The following is a 14,195-nucleotide window of genomic DNA, read 5'->3' on the forward strand; positions in this document are numbered from 1 at the left end:
GTGTGTGTGGGGCATCAGGGGCTCCAAGCAACCACAAGCAGCCCCTTGCAAGCTGGAACCCTTGAGAGCCTGCAAGGGAAAACCCAGTTTCCTACGTTTTTCTCCTTTAAAGGATAATCCATTTTTAAAGTTTGTTCGTGACCCACTCATATATTCTTGTGACCCACTTTTGGGTAGTGACCCACAGGTTGAGAAACACTGATCTAGTCCAACCCCCTGCTCAAGGCAGGACCACCCCCAACTAGATCATCCCAGCCAAAGCTTTGTCTAGCTGGGTCTTAAAAACCTCCAAGGGTGGAGATTCCACCACCTTTCTGGGTAACCTGTTCTAGTGTTTTACTACCCTCCTAGTGAGAAAATTCTTCCTAATATCTAACTTAAACTTCCCTTGCTGCAACTTGGGACCACTGCTCCTTGTCCTGTCATCTGCCACCACTGGGAACAGTCTAGCTCCATCCTTTCAAACCTCCTTCAGGTATTTGAAGGCTTCCATTAAATCCCCTCTCAGGCTTCTCTCCTCTAGACTAAATAAGCCCAGTTCCCTCAGTCTTTCCTCGTAAGTCATGTCCCCAGCCCCCTCACCATTTTTGTTGCCCTCCGCTGGACCCTCTCCAACTTACTATTTTATGACATAAGGAGTAACTCTCTCAAGTAGTCCATACTGCTTTTGAACACATGGTATATATTCTTTTGTTTGATGAAGATCCTTAGCACTTCTGATAATAAGGTGTTTTTACAAAGAAAATGAGATGACTGAATAAAATGTGATGAGGCCTTACTAGTTCCCTTAAATAACAGCTGGGAAACACTGGAATAAACTATATAAATACATGCAGCAGATTAACTACAAAGGTAAGTAAGATTCACTTACAAAAACATGAAATTTACCTTGTTCTTTACAGTTTCGGTCTTTGCTGGTGTGACTGAAATAATCCGCACTGGGTTTTCATCGTTTTCACTGACCCCTGTTTCTGATATGTCTGAACTCTGTTCTCTGTTAGAAGAATTAAAGAAATATGTGTAACTAGTTTTTTCTTTATGATAAACATAACAGAAAGGATGTAGCCTAAAGCAAGAAAATGTATCTATGTTCATTTTCATAACTCTTTTCTCAAAATGGTTCAGCTATGTAAGTGTTGACTTGAAGTTCAATATCAATAATAGGAGATAGGAACAAATCTATTGACCAGGACCAGTAACTCACAGATTACTGGTTACAAAAGGATTAAGTCCCACAAATCCTCCAGTAAAAACATTCAGGATCAATATTGTGAATTCCAGGACCAGGCAACCTTTGCCTCAGATGAAGGCAACATTCTAAACAGATACAGAAGAAAACTTAATGAGCCAAAAGCCTGTACTCAATTTTTTTCCTTTAACCCATTATCATCTCAAGTTCATTCACTCAAAAACTAAATCTCAACTGTAAAATTCTGAAGCGCAGGCGCTTTTTAGTTTAGAAAATGAAGCCTCCTTCTGTTCAACAACATAAACAGCATTTACTCATTTCATTTTAGTCCTGTATCACAGTCCTTTTAAATTTACTTAATCTGCTATTAGTTATTTCTGTTTTAATGAGGCAGAATTATATTTAAAAATAATGATATCATTTTATTCTTGAAGCAATAAAATTAATGCTGTCCTACATACCAGAAACATTTGGTTGCAAAGTTTAACTGCCTAAAAGCATTCTTGTTAATGGTTAATGTGTATAATAAATATGGATGCTGACAGACATAATTAAAAAAAACCCAAACACTGTGCTTTACTGGAAGAGGCAGCACATTAGTTCAACCCAGCTCCACAGCATCTGTATAGATTGGGCACTTCAGTGGGGCTTATTTGGCTCTTTTATCTAACAGCTGATTCATTCAACTATTAGACAAAAGTGCCAAAAAAGTTCTGCTGAAGTGCCCAATCTCTACACATGTTGGGGGAACCAGGTCAAACTAGCGCGATGCCTCTTCTGGGTATGTGCTGGGCTTGGTGTGGAGTCCAAGGCAAACCTTTTTTTCTTTTAAACATCTGTAAACAGCCTATATTTTCATTTATAAAGGCCTTGATTCCAAGGTCAGGGACATAGTACAAGATTCTAAATAGATAAATGAGGTGCCGTTGTGTTTAGTGTAGGCACGCAGTGCAGTTCCACTTAGCTAAAGGGGTGGTGCTAGTGGGGTGAACAGAATAAAAGCATAACAAGCTAACTGCTTTATTATTAATAATGTAATTGTAATATGTATAATATTAATGAGATATACATATATATGTACATATACATACACATACATATAGATATAGCCGTTAGTTTTTCTTTATCAATAAATAACTTCATTGCTAAAATATGATGTTCTGATTGTTTAAATCCACCAATACTTTTAAAAAACAAACAAAAACCCCCAAACCAAAACATCCCAATATTTTGAACCCATGTAAAAATCTCCCACATACCTTGATCTGTTACCTGCAGGAGAACTCAGCTCTGAATTTACACTAATGTTGCTTCCAGTCTCTGATCCTGTGCTTCTAATATAAGGTCTCCTTCCAGTTGCAGATAATGGCTTGTTTACTGCACCTAATACCCCTGTTGGTTTTGGCTGAAATGCACAAAGACTTTAGTTTTATTAAAGGAATAAAAGCAGGAGTTTTAAATGCACACTCTTTCCCCCCCCTTTTTAAATATTTCCTGTAGTCCAGTGAGGATTAACTATTCTACTCCCTATAGCAAGTGACTCCTTCAACCTCAGTTACAAATCTGCCTTAACTAGTAAGTGTGATGGGCAAGACCCCACAAAGTACATTTAGTTGTCTGTAACTGCCATGTCCCCTCCTAGTTGATTTTTGTTACTTTTAAGGAATTTCACACAGGCATAAAAAAAGGAAACAACAGTTATCACACTGTATTGATATCTGATCAATGGGGGAAGATGTTATTTATTAAAAAAAACAACTATTGAGATTAATGGGGGATAGTACAGTAAAATTTTGGGTTCAAGATACTTAAAAAGTCAAGCCAGATGAATAATAGTGGTCCTTCTTGTAATTAAAATCTATGAATTCCTGACCCAAGTTAAATGCTGTACAAATTACCTTTTTTTCCAAATGTGTATTATTCATGGTTCCCTTTCCTTTATACTTTCCTACCATCCCTCCTTTTCAAATGCTGTTTAAAACACTTTTTATTCAACTGTGAAGATCATGAAAATCTAATAGTGTCACACTACATTTGTGAATTTACTTCTTGTAAAATGAAAAGCTATAAAACAACATAGTTCACATATTTCTAAATTAAACTTAATTTTCGTTTGCTAATTTTTGCATTGTGTTGCATGTAACTATGCATTACTGCATACCATATTTACCCAAAGCTAAGACACCTCCTTCCCCCACATCAGTATGAGGGAGGGGGAAAGCCCCTTGTCTTAGCCTTATGTATGAAGTGGGGGGCAGGAGGCTGCCATGGCTCTGACTCTGGCCCTGAGCCTGGGTTGGGGCCAGAGTCAGAGCCACAGCAGCCTCTTGCCCCACCCTCTGCACTTCTGCCCCCCACTTCTCCCCGTTAACTGTCAGGTGCAGCTCAGCTCAGGCTGGATTCCCTCCTGGGCATGGAGTACATAGAGACTCTTTGTCCCCTGCCTGGCCAATCAGCAGCGGTGGCACTGCTAGTGCAGTACTGGCACAGCTGCGTGGCCAGCAAAGGTTATGTTTCCACGTGTTGTGCTCTGGGAGGAAACAAAGGTTGAGCAGTTACTGACAGTAAGTGGGGGGATTAGGGGTTGAAGGAAACATGCAGAGACTGGGGAGCAGAGGGAAGGGGCAGAAATTGTGGGGAATGGGAGAGGAGGTTGCGGGGAGCTGCAGGTGGAGGGCAGAAAGGCTGCCGGGAGAAGTGAGGGGGGAGAATGCAAGGGGGCCATCTGATCTTCCCAACCACTGCTTTCCCTGCTGTGGTGGGGAGGGGCAAATTCCAGACAACCCTCTGATAATTAGATTCTATACCTGGAAAACCATAACAAATTTATTATATACAGGGTATTTATTAAGTCCTTCTGCAACTTTAAACTTTAATAACTTTGGATATACATAATAGAAGCAAACTGTAAACAGTGATTGAAAGTATTAATTCATTACGTTTTTTAGTACAGTGTAAGCATATTATTTTTTCATTTTATTTAAATTTACTTCATGAAATCACTCAGCAGCAACTGGAAAATGTTTTCTACGAGTGGGAAAATTGGATTGAATGATGTTTCATGAAAGATGGTGGTTATGTTGAAGTCTAGATGTTTGAGCTGTATTGTGTTAAACTTAATGAATTATGCTTTCGATTGCCATTTACAGTTTACTTCTATCATGCGTACATCTAAAGTTATTAAAGTTGCACAAGGACTTTATAAATACCTTGTATTTTCCATATACAGAATCAAATTATTGGACAGGTCATCTTAAATTCAGGGTTGACTTAGATTCAAGTAAATACAGTAATTATCATAAATATTGATATTTTAAGTCATGAAAAAGTATACTACAGTACTTTTAATGGTGAAAGAATGTAACCCTGCTGAATTGCTAAGCCTACATTTATACCTTAATGGACAGTCATTCATTTCTACCATTAAGAATTTACCTGAAATTCTTATCACTAGAAAAATAGCTCAAGGAGCTGAAGTATACATGTATTCCAGGTCCCTGGCTGAAGTCTGCTCTTTAGGCCACCCCTTAGGTGGGTAATTATTTTGGCTGGAGGGCCACTTTAGGAACTTGGGTGAGCTGTTGTGGGCTGGGTGGGGGGTGCAATTGATACTATCCAGCTTGTTCCCATCTGCCCCACATCCACTGCCGGGGGTCTCCATGGGCAGGACATGCTCAGCCAGGCACATGAGATGGAGCCCTGGGGGAGACTGCAGGACTGTGACAGCATTGGGGCTGGAGCCCACAGCAGAGCCACAATCATCTCCCTGTATGACAGGGATGTGTGGGGAGTGCATTGTGGCTCTGCCCTGGGCCCCAGCCTTATATTCCTCATTGCCCTGTGATCCCAGCTTCCACCTGCCCATCCTGGTCCTGGATGCTGCTTCTCACCTGCTCATGACTATCTAATCTGCCCAGCTGAACACACCCTGATTGAGGGGTCCTGGCTGGTCTCCATGGAGATCCTGCCTGCTCCATCTGGTGCCCCTGCCAGTGGGTTCAGGGTGGATGGGCTGGGGTTACCTGGGCAGCAGGGTCAGGACTAGTGGAGACACTAGTGCTGGCAGCCAGAAGGACCTGCTGCTGGGGCTGCCAGGAAGCAGAGCCTGGCTACTGGGCTGCCCTTACCCTGCTGCATGCCAGGGGGCAGTGGGACTGGCCATATGCACCATAGCCCAGGTTACACCCCATTCCTGGGATTGGTAGGGCCAAGGGACTTGCTGTGTGCTGGATAAAATCCCTTGGCAGGTTGGATCCAGCCTGTGGGCTGTATTTTCCCCACCCCTGCTTTATCCCATTACTTCTCTCCTGGAAAGGGGCAGGCTGTTAATTGACAGCCCCACTCCAGTTTTAAATTGCTTTATGGACTATCCAAATGAGCTACACAGGTCGATTTAAAGCTGGAGGAACAGGGAAGAAGAACTAGGGACAGCCTCCCTGACTCCTACTCCTGGCTCCTCATGTTTGAAATCATCACGTGTGCTGGCCAGCTGGGTGGTACACAAAGTGTGGGGATAGGTCCCATCCATGCTGCTCAGCTGGGTGGTAGGAGCAGCACTTAAGCCCATAAGGCTGAAAATTGAAATGGGAATAGCTTCCATAGCCCATGGGCTTTACAATCCCTGTCTCCACCACACAGTTGGGCAGCAGGGGTGGCAAGGGGAAGCCTGTGGGGGCCAGGTTTGAAAATGCTGCATGGGGGGCAGGGTAGATTTGATTTAAATCAAATTGATTTAAATTACAATTTAAATCACTGGTCAGGCCTCGATTTAATCATTGTTTTCTACAAAAAGTGCATTCTTGTTGTTTGATATCCTCTATTTGATTAACTTCTTGACATTTTTCACTTCTAGAGAGAGGTAAGGGCTTGACTGTGTACTCAAACTTGCAGAGAGACAAGAGGGCTGATGGGTAGGTAATCAGGTCTGTTATCTCTCATCTCCATATACTGTACTGCTGTTAACAAGGATGTTATCTCTGGAGACAAATCCAAAGTTTGAGAACTGAAACTAAGCATCACAGAGATGCTTAAAGGGATCTTGTAGAATAAGCGCTGAGTCCCATTGCATAGAGTGGTTTTCTTTAATCTTTACTAATCTATAGAGAAGCCGGTGGGAACTCCACAAGATTGGGCCACAAATATAGTCCATGGCCTGTTGTGACCTATTTATACAACTTTTCTAAAAAGGTTACACAAATATGTTGTGTCAAATCATATATAATTAGAAGTTATAATCTCCATTTCATAATAATATCTTTGAGTTAACATATTTTAAATTTAAACTATTTTATATAGGTTTTTTTAAAAAAAATCTTAAAAGTACGATTAAATAAAAAAAAAATCTCATTTAAATAAAAATATGGGTTTTTTATTTTAAAAAATCATTGATTGTTATCCATCCTGAGTGGGCGCAGCTCACCCCCTAAGTGGCAATTTAAGAGCTGTAGCCTGCATCCCTTAGAAGAGATCAGAAAGCCTTCTTAGTTTAGGGAAGAGGAAGTCTGTAGTTTAGGGATGAATAGGGCAGCTGCTGCAGCCCTCCTCTCCCAGACCTGTCTGGGAGGGGAGGGGAGCAGAGGGACAAGGCCCCCAGTCCCTCAAACTGGCAGTCACCATTTGGGTAACAGTCAGGGAACAGCTGCTCCTGCTTTCCTTCTCATGGGACAGGGATGGAGGTGGATAAGCATTCGTTCTTGCAGGAGAATCTCTCTCTAAAGGGAGATTTTTCCAAGTTGACACCTGAAAAATCTTCTCTGAAAGGGGTATATTTCCTGTAGAAGAAACTGAATGAACACTTGAATACTTGTCATTTCTACTGGAGAATGGGAATTCTCCCAGGAGAAACATAACACTTGCAGGTGGCCTCAGACTGTCTATAAGAAATCTCTGAAAGCAGCCTAGCTAGCAACTCTAGAAAAACAGGGGCAAATTATTCTCTCAAATTCATCTACACCTAATACAAATGCTGTTGCATTTTTGTTGCTTAAATTAAAAGTAATTAATATTGCACCAATCTACTGAAAAACTGAACAGTCACTCAATACTCATATTTAAAGGAACAAGTAAAATTTGATTCACTCTCTTTGTTTAAATTTCAGATACTATATTTGTTTTACTACAGGATAGAATAATAACTTGCAAGTAAATTCTGGGTCCCATTAGTTCTAGGGTTGTGCAATTACTATACACATGTTAAGTAACTGGATATTTTTATGCAAGGTACGAAAATGCCTTAACACAGAGTCACCTAGTCCAGGGATGCTCAAGCCCCCGCCTGCAGGTCAGATCCGGCCTGCGAACTCATGTCATGTGGCCTGCAGGGCTACTCACTGATCCAGAAATTTGACAGCAGAACAGTGGCCCTGCTCTTTCAAAACCAAATTTATGGACCCCTGGGGTTCAGGCACCTGACCCTAGTGTGCAGGGCCAGAGAGGGGAGATACTGGGCCCCAGAGCCAAATCTTACACACAATGGGTTGGAAGGGGGTCGGGACTGGGTCCCAGAGACCATTCCCAGCCAGAGAGGTAGGACAGGGTGGTAGCCCAGGGACCAAGCCCAGTGCCTGGAGGCAGTGCCAGGCCCCTGGGGATCAATCCTGGTGCAGAGAGGTGGTAGGGGTGGTGCCAGGCCCCTGGGATGCAATCCTGTTGGAAGGGGGCAGTGCTGGGCCCCCAGGAACCAATCCTGGCATGAGAGTTGCAGTGCAAGACCTCCAGGGATGAAGCCATGCAAAAGGAGGTAGCACTGGGCCCCAGAGGCCTATTCCAACATGGGGGGGAGTCATTCCGGCCCATGGATTGGTCCTACCCCACTCATCTGGCCCACAGAGCCCAAAGGTTGACTATCACTGATCTAGTCCAGACTCCTGCTCAAGTCAAACTAGGGTAGACAAGTGTTCGTCTGTTCTTAAAAACTCCTGAAATAAATTCTCTCACACAGCCAGGCAAAATGACTGAAACATCAACAACACCCTTTAACTTGTCACTGGTAATGCACAGGGATGAGAACACTGTCCTGCCTCTGCAAGGACAGTTAAGTAGTTTGTTAAAGTAGTTGTGGGATCTGAGGAAGAAGACCATTCCCTTGCTACAGACAGAGGTAGGTGAAAGCCCTCAGAGTCTATGCCAATTACTCCCTGGTCTCAAATGTGGTGATAATAAGTTTGACCTTGAGCCAAGGAACAAGGCTTTAACCAGGAACCTCTAGATTTTTAAAGTCCCAGCATCAGCATTTGAAAGGTGAAAAAGACCCAGGCACCAGCAGCAATAAGAGGGGAATAAAGTCTTTCCTAGCCCCATGTGGTAATCAGCAAACCTCCATAAACCAGAAGCACAGGATAAATGGAGACCTTTCACTAGTGCAACCTGGGGACTGCAAACACCTCTGACTGGAAAGCTTGTACTCCCTTTTCTATCATCCTATCCTCCTATAAACTTACCCCAGCTCCCTTAATCTTCTTCCAATCTGTTTATGGAGGTCTGCTTCATTCTCCTGCTGCTGAGCACGGTTCTTTCCAATTTTCACCTGCTCTGGGCTGCAGAGCTCGTTTCATGGTCTCTGAGTGATGCTCAGACTACTGGGAGATTTTTTGTGGGGGAAGAGGTCTGTGGATTTCCTGGGCTTACCCATGCTCCCCAGTACTGCTTCTCCTTCTTGTCATTGCATCCTCTCTCATTAGTCACTGGCCACAGGCTCAGTATGGAAAAAGTGTTAACAGTGCTGACCTTCAGCTTTCCCCAGACCAATTCCCTCAGTGATTTCCTCCCTGCCACCAGACCCTCCTGTTCTTTTGCTGGCAAGGTGAGCATCTAGCAGCTATCACTCCTCTCACTTGCTAGTTTCCTGCTAAATAAGTTCCAACTACTAAAGAGATGGGAAAATAATTTGATGGAAAAATTAATTTAGTCTGGAAGAAAACTTGAAAATTCCTGAAGGAGCAGCTTCATGTCAGTCACATTCCAAACAGAACACTTTTGCTTCTGCCTAAAGTAGATAGAGGTGCACCAATACATCGATCCCATATCGGATTGGCGTTGATATTAGGGAAAATTGACTAGATAGGAAATTGGCCTTTATTTTTGCCTGATGTGGCTGATAAATGCCCTGTGCATATATACAGCTGCAGCATGCACAGGGCCAGGTGTGCAGCCTGGTGGCTTGGAGACCAGAGCTGGGCTGGTAAGTCTGGTGTGAGAGAAGGAGTGGAGGGAAAAGGGGCATGGGGCAGATCGAGGCCCCTGCGATGAGGGAGTAGGGCAGGGGTAGATGCTGCTCAGCTGGGGCAGGTCAAGGTGTGGGACAGAGCTGCGAGTAGCTCATCTGGGGGGCGCAGCTCCCACACTGCATGCACCCTGGGAGGGCATGGGGGCATGCATGCCCCCAGATCTGCGCATGGGGAGGGGCGGGATGGCACCGTGGGCTGGGGCTGCAGCAGGCTCCTCCTGGCAGGGGCTGGGCTGGGCTGGGCTTGGGAAGGGCAGTGGCACAGGGAGGGGGGCTATGGTGAATTCTGTGGTGGCTGCAGCCCCACTGTACTTCCCTCCCAGCACTACCACCGCCCACCCTGAGTGCAGCCCAGCCCAGCCTCTGCTGGGAAGAGGCTGGCACAGCCCCAGCGGCAGCCCACCCCACCCTGAGCACAGATCTGGGTGCATATGCCCCCTGTGCCCTCCCAGGGTGTGTACGGGGCGGAAGCCCCCCCAGATGAGCTGCTTGTGGCTCCGTCCTGCCCCAGCTGAACAGTGCCTGCCCAGCCCCACTTCCCTCCCTTACTACGGGGGGGCCTCAATCTGCCCCCCTCCCCACTTTTCTTTCCCCCACCAGACTCACCAGTCTGGCACTGGTCTCCAAGCTGCCCAGCTGCATATTGGAATCGGATCAGTATTTGCCAATATGGCTCCTTTAAAAAATTGGGCACTGGTACTGGCCCAAAAAATTTCTATCGGTGCACCCCTGAAAGTAGGCTGTGGACTGAAAAGTATTACCTGCTAAACATGCTAAACAAATAGGTCAGTGGACAAGAGGCTCATCAAGAGTAAGAGAATCAACTCTGTACCAGACTACCACACTACATACACAATAGAGCAGGACAGGTTAGATGAGAGTTCCCTAGCAGTTTGCCCCCAACTTTTTTGCTTCTGCAGTTTTGCAAGTATTTTCAACTACAGGATGGTGCCATGTTCCTAAGATCTTTTGCAGCCTGAAGTTAAGATTTAATACCATAACATTAAGAGATGCATTAAAATATTAGTGTTGCAAAGTCTTTCAAAATTAGGAAGTGGTCCAGAATTAAGCAATCTTGCTTCTGCAACACATTATGATGCAGTCTGGAATTATATGATTAGTTATTACTTTTTTTTGGCAGATCACAGTGCACAGGATGAACAATGCCAGATAGCAAGCTGCTTCCACCTCCCACAAAATGCTGTCTCAAGATAAAGGCATTTATTTAAGACACTAATAAAAGAAATGCATGTATATTATTATTAAGAATTAAAATATATCAAATACATTGTAAAAAACTTGGTAATAGTTTTTAAACTGCTGTACTGTTTTTCGCTATTCTTAGAAACTTAACAAGAACACTTATTATTAACAAGTACATATAAATATATAGTCATTTAAATAAATTAACATATTACCTTTCCTGTTAAAAGAAGAACCCTCGTCTCTTCTGATATATAATCCCTGTCATTACAAAAATCCTGTAAGAAAAACATAAAAGAAATCAAATTGCACTTGTTTTCTCAGTGTCAATTTTTTTTCTATGCAAGCATGAAGGAATTATTTTGTCAAATGAATTGTTAATATCAAACTTTCAACAGGTCTTTCTAATTTTCGTGTACTGTAGTTAGGATTTAGCACAGCTTCCTACCAAAAAATGTATTTTCATCCAATAGGGCAAAATAAAATTTGTGTTCCAGAACTAAACAAGTTTGTATTTAGTGATACCAATCACACCATGACACTTCAATTTCAAATTCCTTTTCTTCCTCTAATAACTTGAATAATTTGAAATTAAGCAAAAACAATCTCTGTTGCATATGTTTGTTTCTAGCTATTATTACTGGTTTAGGGAGAAGCACATTAAGAGGAGAAAGAAGACAAAGAGGTTTTAAAATAGTAGTTCATCTGGATTAGGAGTATATCTTAAAGTAGTCAATCAGAATGAATGAAAACACTCTCTCTACATACTTGCTTGGCTTTCCCCAGACCAAAGAGAGTCCATAATGATGCAAAGAAACTATTAAATTGATCATTTAACACAAGAAATAACAGGGACCCTTCCACAGGCTGATAACACAACTTAGTTGAGGCTGTTGGAAATTTTGAAGTGCGTTCTCTTACATAACAAACATTTAAGGTCCAACCCAGAGAACTCGAGTGGTTTACGCCTTGGAAGATGTTAGGTTCAGACACAAAGAAATCTTTTTTCCCCCAATAGGCTAATGCTTATATACAATAAAAAGATTTCTCTTCAGGTAAGTGCACTAACTAAGCAGTTACTGGAGGCAAATACATACTATATGAAGTTATAAAATTTGAATCTATTGCTCTTTTTGCATTTTTACCTTTGTATTTTCAGTTTATTGCCAGAACACAATGGCTTTATTATAGCTGGAATATGACCAGTCAAAATTACCTTTTCAGGTTGTGTAAAAAATTTGGTAGGCAGTACAGGGTCCTTCGGTGAATCTGCATTACATAAAGCACTTTTGCTGTTGATTACGCACAGCGCTACATCACATACTGTGTACAGTTTCTGAGAAAAGAGAGAAGATACTGTTAACATGTACTTTGTAATCGTTACAGTTGTACAATCAAGCAGAATTAATTCTCTGTTTGCTTCTGAAGACATATTTTACCCTTAACTACTTCTTAGGTATCTTACTTCTGTCTGCAGTTTCCAGTTTACTTTCAGTACTTCGAAGAAAAAAAAAAAAGAGAGAAGTTCTTTATAGCTCTAAATGGCTGTTGCTCAAAGATATAACAGTTTTTCCCTCCTGTTAGTATACAACATGCTTGAGCAGAAGTTTCTATATATTACATTGTTTCCCCAAACAGCAGAAGCTGTCTAATATGTCACACAAAATTGAAAATTACAAGCTACAATGAAACAATCAACAGTGAATAAAAGACAATATTTAAATGAAATTTGTTCAACTTTACTGGCTACTGTGTTCTGCTAAAATCAGCATTTTTTTTGCCGGAAATGTATACCAATATCTAAATCTCTAGATTAAAAAAAAAATGCTGATTTGCACATAAACATACATGCTCATTACAAACTGTCCTCTGGAGGGCTATCAAAGTTTCTTGCTTAGTGCTTTCAAACATCTTTAAGGTTTATTCAACAACAGCTTGCAAAACCTTTTCCTCATCCTACAATCATTTGAGAAATATTTCTTACTTCATTTGCCTTCAGCTCATCAGGAGACTGAGCATCCCGGGTAAGCTTGATGTTTTCTGCCATCTTTTTCATGAAGGCATGGCTATTGTTCTCATTCTTTGTCATTAAAACTTCAAGCATGAACCACAGGCACCTAATGAAAACACAAGAAACTACATTCCACGTTTGAGACTGTTGTCTCTACGTATGGAAAAGGACAGCAATGTCTTTAAACAGTCTCAGTTAGAAATGTTTACTGTATTAGTATTATCTTAAGGAACTGTGGTTCAATCTCTTATATATATGCATAATGTAGAAATTTAGAACATACATATATTTTATGGGTTTAAAAGCATAAATGAAAATTCATACTTTTAAAATCAGATATGAAAATTAGTGATAATCAGTTTAGTGAAAAGTTGACAAAAATACTTCATCACAACCCGTGACATGAAATTTTCCAGCTTATTTACTTTTTCCTCACTTTATGCTTTTCTTGGACTAATCACATTTTTGTGGTACTGGACCAGACCTTTCCAGTATATCAGACTCTGTGGGATGTTCCATATTTTGCTGAAATCCAGTCCCATATATTCCACTGATGAGGCAGAGAATCCTCCCCAAAGTAACTTGTGGGAAGTGCACCAAGCTGCTTACACTTCTATAAATGTCAAAGCACTTATTATCCCTAAGACTAGGAAACTGGCAGGTATCAATATCCTTCTCATCAATGTGCAAATAACTAAACAAGTGGCTGCTGCCTATAGCAGGGGCGGGAAAATCTTGCCCGCCACACCATTCAATCTAGCCCAAGAAGCCCCTAAAAATTTTAGAAAATTAGTATTGATCTACCCCTGGCTGCCTGTCAAAAATGACAGGAGCCAGCGGCAACAGGACCCAGGGGAAGCTGCTGGTAGGAACAAGAACAAGCATTGCAGAAGCAAGGCCTGCCTGGCCCCACCCCCACCACTCCCAGCCGGAAGCCCCTGCCTAGCAGAGGGTTCTGGCCTGGGACTGTGGGGCTGTTCCTGCCTTTCTCCGCTGGAGGGAAATTCAGGGAAGGGCGGAGGGGGACAGGCAGGGGAGGACCATGGGCAATCACCCCAGTCCTCAGGGTCGGGCTGAGCTAGCTGCCCATGTGGGAACCATGTGGTACTGGAGCTGCCAGATGGGGACAGGGTGAAGAGGAGCAGCAGCAGCCACCACAGGCAGGAAAAGCTGCAGCAGGTTGGGGCGGGGGGGAAGGACCAGCGAGCAGGCACGTGGAGTGCAGCAACAGCTTGGTGGGAGCACAAGGCCTGTGCTGGTATCCCAGGGTCAGGGCCAGCGGGGGCCTAGAGAGGGTGGCAGGAGTGTGGGCCATGGGCTGGCAGGGGCTCTAGAGCTGAGCTGACTCCTGTTGTCCCTGCTGGCACAGCCCAGCCCAGCTCCAGAGCCCCAGCCAGCTCCTGCCTCATGCTCCTGCCGTCCCACTCTGGGCCCCACTGGTGTTGGCCCTGGGACACCAGCATGGCTCTGCACTCCTGCCCAGCTGTCGCTGCACTCTGCTTGCTCCCACTCTCTCCCCACCTGCCACAGCCATTTGCCTGCTGCTGATACTGCTCCTTTCCACCCCT

General features: G+C 43.1%; 1 protein-coding gene across 2 annotated transcripts in view; it reads right to left on the minus strand.

Annotated features, from left to right (window-relative positions):
- The window catches only part of PDS5A (PDS5 cohesin associated factor A), a 156,759-nt gene that overhangs the window by 10,465 nt on the left and 132,099 nt on the right, over window positions 1–14,195 (minus strand). For both annotated transcript variants that reach the window (XM_019526168.1, XM_019526167.1), the window contains exons 26-30: window positions 12,601–12,733; window positions 11,833–11,952; window positions 10,832–10,894; window positions 2,449–2,594; window positions 889–994 (exon numbers count right to left, since the gene is read on the minus strand). In XM_019526168.1, coding sequence (XP_019381713.1) covers window positions 889–994; window positions 2,449–2,594; window positions 10,832–10,894; window positions 11,833–11,952; window positions 12,601–12,733 — 568 coding nt within the window. The remainder of the gene's footprint in view (window positions 1–888; window positions 995–2,448; window positions 2,595–10,831; window positions 10,895–11,832; window positions 11,953–12,600; window positions 12,734–14,195) is intronic.

The sequence above is a fragment of the Gavialis gangeticus genome, unplaced genomic scaffold (assembly GCF_001723915.1).
Source record: "Gavialis gangeticus isolate Ggan-Ray unplaced genomic scaffold, GavGan_comp1, whole genome shotgun sequence".
Lineage (NCBI taxonomy): Eukaryota > Metazoa > Chordata > Crocodylia > Gavialidae > Gavialis > Gavialis gangeticus.